The sequence below is a fragment of the Poecilia mexicana genome, unplaced genomic scaffold (genome assembly GCF_051168715.1).
Source record: "Poecilia mexicana isolate PSO_F unplaced genomic scaffold, ASM5116871v1 scaffold_2, whole genome shotgun sequence".
Lineage (NCBI taxonomy): Eukaryota > Metazoa > Chordata > Actinopteri > Cyprinodontiformes > Poeciliidae > Poecilia > Poecilia mexicana.
The window spans coordinates 56,983,822-56,994,338 of NW_028263371.1; the positions used below are offsets into that span (position 1 = coordinate 56,983,822).

General features: G+C 44.7%; 1 protein-coding gene across 3 annotated transcripts; it reads right to left on the reverse strand.

Annotated features, from left to right (window-relative positions):
- Positions 1-348: 348 nt before the first annotated feature.
- Positions 349-9,267, reverse strand: LOC106907676 (signal transducer and activator of transcription 1-like). Of its 3 annotated transcripts, none has more exons than XM_088003466.1 (24): positions 9,122-9,267; positions 8,315-8,442; positions 7,644-7,788; positions 7,479-7,574; positions 7,332-7,409; positions 7,177-7,255; positions 6,962-7,050; positions 6,584-6,735; positions 6,077-6,238; positions 5,896-5,988; positions 5,316-5,375; positions 5,200-5,229; positions 3,629-3,719; positions 3,506-3,547; positions 3,323-3,406; positions 3,095-3,196; positions 2,885-3,020; positions 2,653-2,711; positions 2,353-2,429; positions 2,134-2,273; positions 1,884-2,057; positions 1,018-1,078; positions 865-937; positions 349-790 (listed from the first exon to the last, which is right to left on the reverse strand). In XM_088003466.1, the coding sequence occupies exons 2-24, from the start codon at positions 8,440-8,442 to the stop codon at positions 671-673; spliced, it is 2,271 nt and encodes a 756-aa protein (XP_087859592.1). In that variant the 5' UTR covers positions 9,122-9,267; the 3' UTR covers positions 349-670. The 3 variants fall into 3 exon arrangements, with proteins under 3 accessions (XP_087859592.1, XP_087859596.1, XP_087859600.1); XM_088003470.1 differs by having other exon boundaries at positions 2,653-2,699; positions 2,882-3,020; XM_088003474.1 differs by lacking the exon at positions 8,315-8,442 and having other exon boundaries at positions 9,122-9,243.
- Positions 9,268-10,517: the final 1,250 nt, after the last annotated feature.

Sequence of the window (10,517 nt, forward strand, 5' to 3'; positions counted from 1 at the left end):
CAAGCAAAATTAGCTTAGCTAATATAGCTTTTATCTGCAAGCTGCAGGGGATATGCAGCCTACCAAGATGGCGGTTCTTGTGGGAAAGATGTATTCCCACCTGGTGTTTGGTGAAAGCTAATGCTAAAGTACTAATTTCAACCATGTTGATAAATAAATCGGGTGCAGTTCACACTCCAACCACTAGATGGTGCAAAAGTACATCTCATCGCATTCTTAGTAATACAGGAATATCAATCGTGTTCATACTCCTGTTTTGCTGTATTTACAAAGAGGCATTAAACTAATAGTTTATAGTTTCAGACAGATATTTCTGCAGCATAAATCATGTCTGATAAAAGTAATAAATTTCTTTCTATGGAAACAGATTGGCACCTTTAATCTTATGCCAGTGAATAAAATGCAAGGTTTTCACATTCACCATGTGTTGATCACATTCACTGTTGGAGTTAACTTCAATCTCATACATAAATTCTGTTCCATTATGTTTGGATATTTACAGCTTTATTAAAGCATTTTTTTAAAAAACACAATGAGGTAAAAACTGAAAAGTGTATTTATATTTCAGCCTGAAACCCTGGAGGAAAGATTTCCCTCTTAAGACAAACTTGCATTTTTTATCTTTACTATGTACACAATAATCAAATTGATGTTCATGAACTTTTTCTGATCACTGACTGATGATGAATTGATTGAAGAAACCAGGCTCACTGCAGCTTTCCAGAGGAAGATGCGACAGGTCAGGCAGGTCCGAAAATAAATCTTGGAGAATGTCGTTCAGGGGCATCTCCTGAGCAACAAAAACGTTCATATTAATCAGCTGCCATAAAGAAGTCATGAGACAGGAAGCAGCCTCCAACCCACCTCAGGGCCGTCAAGGTCCTCAAGCTCCATGTCAATCGTCGGCATGGGCGGAGACGGCGGTGGCGTGGGGTCACTGAGGGGAACGACACGTTTACTTCCTGTTTACTTCCTGAAGTTGAACTAGCAAAGAGTTTCAGTTCAGCAGAAACTTACATGGAGACCGGAGCGATCGTCCTGAAGAGGTAGTCTGTCTTCTTGCTGGGAGGAGACGGCTCTGCAGAAACAGCGCCACCAACAGGGTGAAACTTTACACAGCTCTGACTCTAAAACTGATTTTAGTTTGAGCTTTTAAACAAACTTCCCCACCAAGACAACAAGAAAACTGGCTTTTAAACATTTTTGTAAATATTGATCTTCACACCCTTGGCTCAACATTTTGTTGAAGATCCTTTAGCATCACAGAAAATGGTGTAAATACTTATGAAAGCACTCAGTTTAAATGTTACGTTTAAACATAAAACATTGTTTAAAAATACATTTTCATTTTGTCATAATAGGATATTTTGTGTCCAAAGTTTTAGAATTGGTAAAACTGAAGGGTGTGAATAGTTTCTTTCATTTTAAAAGTCACAAAATTTATACATAGCAATCTGGGCTATTTAGAAAATAAAGAAAAAGTTATAAAAGTTACATTTTCAACATGTTATTCATAAATGTTGCTGTTTGAAACTAAGAATTTAGCTTGATGGCTAAGGCTCAGAGCTAACTAACTAGCAAGCTACCTGGCTAACTAAATATTATCTTTGAGTTCAATATTTAGCTTACTATCTAAATATAGTGTTAAATAAGTGAATATTAATTTAAAGTTAAATATTTAGCTTGTTAACTAAATATTTAGTTAGCAAGTCAATTATGTAGGAAATGTTTAGCTTGAAACCAACATGAACAACTGAAAAATTAGCCTCCATTTTCACTCTTAAGGCAGACCAAACGGGCCAAATTACTGCTGTTCATTTTTTATCCACACACGTCAGAACCGTCTCCAGACGTGAACACGGCCCGATGGCGCCGCTCGGTACCTGGCGCTCTGTAGCGTGCAAACGCGGCGTCTTTGGGGGTGTCGGGGTACAGGTAGACCAGCGGGTTGTGGCTCCGTCCCGACGTGGTCAGGGTGTAGTTGTAGATGGCGTTGGGCAGAGACAGAACCGACAGCTCCTTCTTGGTGTACGGCTCCACGGCGTGGATGCGTTTCTCTGCAGAGCGGGTTAGATCAGTCCTCTGGTTCTGTTCGGGTTCTGTTGGTCTCGTTTGGGTCTGTGTGAAACTGACCTCCGGCGGACTGCTCCACCCAGCTGAAGGTGATGGCGCCGTCCAGGATGCTCTCACTGAATCGGATCAGAAACGTCCCAACCGGTTTCTCCCGCAGCAGGGAGCGCGTTCTCTCCTTACTAACAAATCCCATGATGCATCTGGAGAGTAGAAAACATCCAGACATGGTGAAGGAGGAGAGAAGCAGGAGGCCCGCTAACCCGACCCGACCCGACTTACCCGTCCCGCCACAGCTCCCACACAAACTTCTTGATCAGATCCAGAATCCCATCAATCCAGATCCACACGCTCTCATCCTGGGAAACAGGAAGTCAGAAACATCCAGCGATAAAATCAGTAAAAACATGAAACTTTATTTATCTACATTTTTAGAAGACTTTTTTCAGGGCGTCATTCATTACAGCATGACTCTGGATCAACATCCTGAGTGAATGAACCAACTTTGTGCCATGTTGGCCCCAAAAGGCCCCCGACCCACACTTTGGACCCCACTGCACTAGAACGGGTCCTGAGCCTCACCTTGGAAAACTTGTTCCAGTGAATCAGACCATCAGGATCACCAGGATCACCAGGATCACCTGGATCAAATCAGAAACACGCAGCGTCAATTTAATCAGTTTAACATTTAAACTAGACATTTACATCAATCAGGCTAGTTAGCTTAGCATGGAGGCTAAGCTAATCTAATCAATTACATGTATGGGAGCAGAAACATGGAGGAAGTGGGAGGTTCTGGTTCTGTTGGACCCACCCATGATCTTGGCCTGCAGCATGGACAGCTGGTCCTGGTCCAGTGGCCGCTGCCCAACCGACAGGAACTGCCAGCTGAGGAGAGGCGCCAGCTGCTGCCAGGTCAGGCCCGGCGGGTCCAGAAACAGCGACAGGTTCTGTCCACACAGAGCAGAACTTCAGCCCCGTCCGGTCCGGCAGAGGCCGGTCCTGGTCCTGGTTCTGTACTCACCTCCGAGTCGGCGCCGGACGCCATGTTGGACCACATGATGGCGGCCCAGGCGCTGGGAACCTGGTTGGAGCTGGAGACGACCACCAGGGGCAGGGAGCTGGCCTGGTGGACAAACAGAACCAGAGCGGGCCGTCAGCCGGTCCAGAACCGGAGAGGGCCATCAGCCGGTCCAGAACCGGAGAGGGCCGTCAGCCGGTCCAGAACCAGTTCACTGGTTTTACTGGTCACCTGGATGTGGAACGTCTCCCCGTTGTGCTGCAGCTGCGTGACGAAGCGGATGATGTGGAGCTCCTCTGTGACCGTCAGCTGGCTCTGATTGGCCCAAAACATTCAACATATTTAAATATTTACAGTAAAATAATCACCTGATGAAGTTTTTGCTTCCTGGTTAAACAATTCAAAACGTTTCACCTCACAGGAACCTTTAACTCTGGACTTTTTTTCTTTGAGTGACTGAAAACAAAAACAGTTACAAAAGTGATTTATTAATGATGATCAATACTTTGTAATCATAGTTTGATCAGGTTTTCCCACCAGGTGCTCGAACGCCGCCGTCAGCGCGCCGCTGGACAGATCCACGTCCAGAACCTTGGCGTCATCACGCGAGAAATCAAACTGACGAAAACTATAACAAAGGAAATAAAAAGGCTTTTTTGTTATTGAAATATTTTACTTAAATATATAAAATAATAAAACAATTTTTTTTTTCTTTTTTGCTTTCTCTTGCTCTCGATGAAGGCAGACGCTTTTTCCCTCGGCTCCCTCCCTGCCCTGCTTGCTCTGTTTTTCTATATTTTTGGAGCCTTTCTTTGCGCATCATCCAAATCTACAAATTATGGATCTGGTCAATCGACCTCTCAGTGCAATTGATCAAATTTCGACAAGAAGTCTGGGCACAGCAGAGAGCCTCTTGTCCTGCAGGGACACACCCGGCGGGATTCACCCTGGATTTATTCATGATAACAGGATTTCTGCTGTTTGGAGCTTGTGGATTCCTGGATTATCGACAAATTTGTGACGGACTTGGCCGAACACTCAGACTGTTGATGTGGACAGAGACGCAAGTTGGATGTGAGTCACAGCCCAGCTGAGGACTCTAAAACTCACTAACCGGATGGAATCGATCTTGGAGAAGCTGCTAGTTTCGGTTCGGTGGAACGACCAAACTAATTTGTATAATTGGGAACTGAGATGTATCGGAGAGACTTTTGGGAAGATTGAAATTTATAATCTTGCCGACCTAAGACATTCTGTTTATGAATTGGCTTCCCCCGTGTGGCCTTGGAAGGGCTGCATATTTCTAATCTCTTTTAAGATATGTAAACATAATGCTCTTCCCTCCTCACCCCCTCCTTTATCCATGCAGCTGTGGAGCTGAGCGCTCCCAAGGACATCATGCCTCAATAAACAATACCTCTATCGGACTTTTGCCAGGGGCCACAGCCACCTGGTTTCATGGCCCGCCATGAAATCAGGTGGCTTCATTCATGTCTGTTTTGCCCTTTGTTTTGTCTGAATGTTGCGATTTGCCCTAATGTCTCCTTTCCTCTTTTGTGTTTTAGTTTGTTAGAAACTGTGGAGTACTCCCTATTTAACCCAGAAAAGGATTATTTTAGTTTATTAGTAATATCAGAAATTGTGGAGTACGCACTATTTAGATCAACATTAGACAGCCCAGAATTAGAATTAGAATAACTACGAACCTAGAATCCAGAAATACTTAACAGGAACAGTCACTGCTTAATTACTTTTCTATTACTACTTTTTAGAAACTGTAGCTACTCACTTTACACCAGAAAAGGATTTAGATTAGTCATTTAGCTTTTTTTTTCTTCTTTTTCTTTTCTTTGGTTTATTTTGATTGCATTTCCTTTTAACTCATGTAAATCACTTTGAATTGTCTTGTTGCTGAAAATGTGCTACATAAATAAAATTACCTTGCCTAAAATATTATATATAAATATTTATTAAAAAATAGTAAAACAAGATTTAGACATTGTTTAATTTTTTTAAATTCAATTATTAAAATAATAAAAAAATAACAAAAACAAAAAAGAAGACATTTATTTTGTTAATCAGTGGTTCTGTTTGTCTCGTCTTCTTACCCGCTGATCGTCTTCACTTCCTCCACGTCCCTGATTTAAATGAGAAAAATTATATTTTATGGAAAAACAGAAGCTGAGAGGAAAATATTTGATTTTAACTGAAGATTTTTTCTTACTTGTCAAAAACAGGTTTGACTTTGATCAGAGTCTTAAAAGCTGGAAGGTTTACCAAAAACCTGAGGAAAAATAAAAATAAACGCTGAAAATAAAATTCCCGTAAAAACATTTTGATGATTAAATCCCACTGAAACAGAGAAGATGAACCTCCAAGCAAAATGGTGTCAAACATTTGTGCTGCAAAGATTTTTGTTTGTGCCGCTATCATTTCATAGACTGTTTTTTTAAATGTCCAGAGGTCAAAGGTCAACCAGCCCCCATGTTTACAAAATCAAAACTTGTTGTCAATAAACTCTGCTACGTTTGTGCTGCACAAAAATTAATTTGTGCTGGTTTTGTTTTGATCTTATTTTATTTGATTTCATAAATGAAACAAAATGTCTGATTTCAAAATGGCTGACCTCTGGAAACTTTTATTTATGTTTTAAAGTGACAGCAGCACAAACATCCAGTTCTGCTAGCTCTGGATGTGGGCGGCCATCTTGGCTCAGGTTGTAGGTCAGTGGTCACAGTGTTTGGACCCAGGCAGTGCGAGTACCCTGAGGGAAGCCGCTGCCCGCGGCGGCCGCTCCGCCTCACCTCACGGTGACCTTGAAGCGAACGCCGGTCTTCAGGATCAGCGGCCGTTGAGGAAGGTTCTGCATGACGGGCTGCTTCTCCACCACCAGGGCGCTGCACAGAACCCAAAAAGAACCGGTCAGAAGGCCCCGCCCCCCCGCCGCCAGATGGTCCAATCAGCAGCCGGGGGGCGGGGCCTCACCTGGTCAACAGGTTCCGGGTCAGACGGCGGCTGAACTTCTCCATTTCTGCCATGGAGTCGGTGAGGCCCGGGAAGTCCGGGGTGGGGAACCTCTGGTTCTGGACCTGCAGCTGCTGCAGCTGTTCACCAACACCGAGCAGAACCTCGGCCACCGCCGTGAACCTGCAGAACACAAACGGGTCGGGTAAAAGAGCGGGCAGGTTCGGGTCGGGTCGGGTCAGGCTGCGGGTCGGGTCGGGTCGGGTCAGGCTGCGGGTCAGGTCGGGTCGGGTCGGGTCAGGCTGCGGGTCGGGTCGGGTCGGGTCAGGCTGCGGGTCGGGTCGGGTCGGGTCAGGCTGTGGGTCAGGTCGGGTCGGGTCGGGTCAGGCTGCGGGTCGGGTCGGGTCGGGTCAGGCTGCGGGTCGGGTCTGGTCGGGTCAGGCTGCGGGTCGGGTCGGGTCAGGCTGCGGGTCGGGTCGGGTCAGGCTGCGGGTCGGGTCGGATCTGGTCGGGTCGGCGCCAGCTCACCATTTCTCCAGCAGGTCCAGGCCGGCGTCCTCTGGGCTGCCGATGCAGGATCGCTGCTGCCGCCGCCGCCACTGAGGAAGCTCCACTCCGGTCAGAGTCTGGACCGAACCGGCCGCCTCGTTCAGAACGCTGACCAGCCGCTGCAGCACAACCTGAGAGAAACGAGCCATGAAACACCTGAGGAGGATCAACCTGCTGCAGGGGAGACAAATACAAACATTCAGATGAAGCAGGTTGTTCTTCAAAATAAAATAAGTTAGCATGGTGGCTAGTTTTGTTGCTAGTCCGTTTCAAACCTTAAAGTGAGGGAGCTGCTGGTTCTGACTGGTTCTGATTAGCTGGTTCTGATTGGTTCTGTATGGTGTGGGTCTCTGGTACCTGTTTGGTCTGGGAGATGGACCGGGCCATCTTCAGACACTCCTGCTCCACCAGGGCCTTGGACTGGACCAGTTCCACCTTCTGCTCCACTGGTGAAGGAAACACAAACGGTCCTGTTAGAACACAGCAGTGATGACCTTTGACCCAAATGTTCCTGTTAGAACGCCGTTTAGCGTACACCGCAGCGTTCCTGCAGCGGTGACCTTTGACCTGACCTTTGCTTTGCCACGAGTTCCGGATGAAGTCGAGTTTTTCGCTCAGGTCCTCCAGGACTTTCACCTCCTTCTTCAGTTCCTGCAGCAGATTTCACAGATCAAGGTTCTGGTTCTGACTGTGTCGGTCCGGTCAGGAATCGGATCCGTCTGATTACCAGAAGCTGCAGCTTCAGCTGCATCACTCGGTTGTCCAGCTCCGTCCACTGCGGCGCCGTGACGACAGGGCTGCCGCCCTGAGAGGAGAGCAGGGTCAGTTAGCTCCCAAGCTGAGCACCACCGCCGTGCCGTTAATCGGGACTCACCATCGTCATGGTAACCGACTCCAAGATCTGCTTCTCCTCCTTCAGACACTCAGACAAAATGGCGGCCAGGTTCAGCGGCTGAGCCTGGAAGTTCTCCTGGAAACACAGAGCTGCTTCAGACCCGGTGGCGGTAGCATACTGACCGCTGCACCGGCTCCGCCGTACCACTATGTAGGCCCTCATCCTGGGGAAGTCGGGTCCCTGCAGGATGGAGTTCTCCTGGACTGAGCGGTGCCACTGCTCCTCCAGGTGCTGCAGCAGAGCGCAGAAACACGCAGCCGCTGCGTTCTCGTTCACAGCCGCAGAACTCCTGCAGCAGGAAATTATGTCATACTTTAACCTTTGACCCGCCTCACTTCCTGTTTTACCTTCAAGCTTTTTTCTGTTTTTGTGTTTTTATAACAATATTTATAATGTTTTTAAATATTGCATGTATTCTGTACAAATTTTAAAAATAACCATGGATAGAATGGCCTAGTCAAAGTCTAGTTGTTCAGAGCTGGTGGAGATAAACCCTAGAAAACCTGCAGCCAGAGGAGGCTCTGCAGCATTCTGACTCAGGCAGGATGACTAGAAATGTCCTCCACACTTTTCAGATTTTTTTGTTCTATTTTTACAATATAATTATTTTATTTCCATTTTATGTCAAATTAAATCATTTTATGAAACTTTTTCAGGGTCAATAAATAAAACATGTTCAGTCTGACCCGCTGCGCCCCCTGCTGGACCGCAGCAGGCGTCTCCATGGCAACCGCATTCAGGAAATGCAGGGTGGATTCTGACTGCGCCGCCTGGGGGAGGAGCCACCAGAACCCGGGGGAACCGGCTCCTCTTACCAGTCCTGGCTCTCGATCCAGTGGCTCAGCTGGTTCCGGATCTCTGTGGGGAACCGGCCGTCGTACAGCTGCCTGACCCGGTTCTGCAGCGCCGAGTCCAGCTTCAACAGCTCCTGCCACTGGGCCATCTGCACAGAACCACAACAGAACCGCCTGAGGAACCGGCTCTGACCCGGTTCTCATGTCTCAGGTGGGAAACCCGATAAGTTTTCCTTCCACTGAACTTTCCTTACATATCTATGGGTTAAAGTATATCCATAAAAACCTCCAGAGTTTCACATGGAGCAGAACTTTTCAGATCACGTTGTGGTTTGTAGTTTGAGTCTGTGAACGTTTCAGATGTTCAAAGATTCTCGGTTGTGATCCGGGAAACGTTCAGTCAGCTTCTGATTCTGATTCAATAAGCCCTAAAGAATCGGATGCGCTCTGTGTTTTCATGGGTCACTACGCAAAAAAACAAAAACAGGAGTGAACCTTAAACTGGAGGAAGGAAAAAAGGGTCCAGGCAGCAGCAGCGGTACGGAAGCCTGAATGGTTCATGTTCGCTCCGGAGGACGCCGGTAAACCGTGACCCGTTTACCGGGTCACTGTTGATACCGGCACCGATATCAATTTATTTCTATTTTCTTGTAATATTTTCGGACGCGAGTTAATAATCTACCTTTAAATTATTAAAGTTAAACTTTATGACAAATGTTTTCTTCAAATTCAGCTTGGAAACAGCTGACATTAGTCAGAAAACTAACAATAAACACGTAAAGACTAAAACAAACTGTGTTTGTGCGGATCTGAGGTTGAGTTTCTCACCGTGAATCTTCAGAGTTTCTCCGGTAGAAGCAGGAAGCGGAATCAGAGCCGATCTGCAGGAGGCCGAGCGGCAGCAGCGGCTTTTATTCCGCGGAAACTCCCTCCGGACCGGCTGATTCTCGGGAAACGGCTCAGCCAGAGGCGTCAAGTTGAGCCGTTCATCGGGTCACACTTCCGCCGTCAGCAGCTTTTCATATTAAAGGTTTTTATTTTTAAAGAAAGGAGCCGCTTCAAAAACACTTTCGACTTTGAAACGATCAAAGAGCTGCGAACAACTTTACATTAAATACTCTTATTATGCTAATCATAGGCGCCGGACATGTAAATGTGATAAACAAAAAATAACGGCAATAACACTCAGTGGTATTTTCAACATGTTATTAACTGTTTGTAAGCTTTATTCGTTACTAAATAAACTTATTCAAGTCATTTATCAGTGTCTTGACATAGCTTAATTAACAAGCTATTATTTTTTAGCTAGCTAACTGAATATTTAACTTGGTAAATATTTAAATGAGGGTGAAATATTAAGTAAATATTAGTAAATATTTAGTCTGGTGGTAAATATTTAACTTGGCTAAAATCCTAAATTGGTAAAATACTTAGCTTACTAACCAAATAATTAGTTTCAAGTTAAATATTTATCTTGCTAACTACTTAGCTTGGTAACTAAATATTTAGATGGATTTGTGTCTCAGACACAAAGTATAAAAATTAAAAGTCAAGACGAGCAACGAGAAGAACCTGGACAGCCTCCTGCAGAACTGCTTTGTGTTTCCGCCTGTATCCTGGTGTAATGTGTGTGAGCTTCATGCAGCGTCTGTAATCCAGTGTTTACAGTATATTTACACATATTTATATGAATATGAATATATCAAGTCAGGGATGGGAACCAGAAACCTACGACAGCATCAGGGCCAGATGGAAAACAAAAAGATGAGCACATTTCAGCCAAAAAACTCAGAGATTGATCTCAGAAAATTTCTAGTAAAACAAACACGGACATTTCTGAGTTTGAATAGTCAAAAAATCTCAGAAATTTTAATCTCAAATTTTCTTTTGAAACTCAAAAAAATTGCACAAGCGAACATTTTTGTGTTTTTTAATTTAAAAAATTAAATTTTCTTTCTAGAAAAATTATTTAATTAAGTTCCAAACTTTTTAGTTTTTTTGGCAGAAATATATCTTTAAGCTCTCGTAGTTTATATGCATCTGTTTGTAAAAATAATATTTACATATTTAACTGCACATATTTTCCATTCAACTTCATTAATGTTCAAATTCAAGAACAGAATTGACCATTTTTGCAATTAAATATTTTGGTTACCAATACTAGTATAGCCAGATTCCATTCCTTAGCTGCCTAGTGTTGCTAAAAAGCTTCAAACCCAAAAAC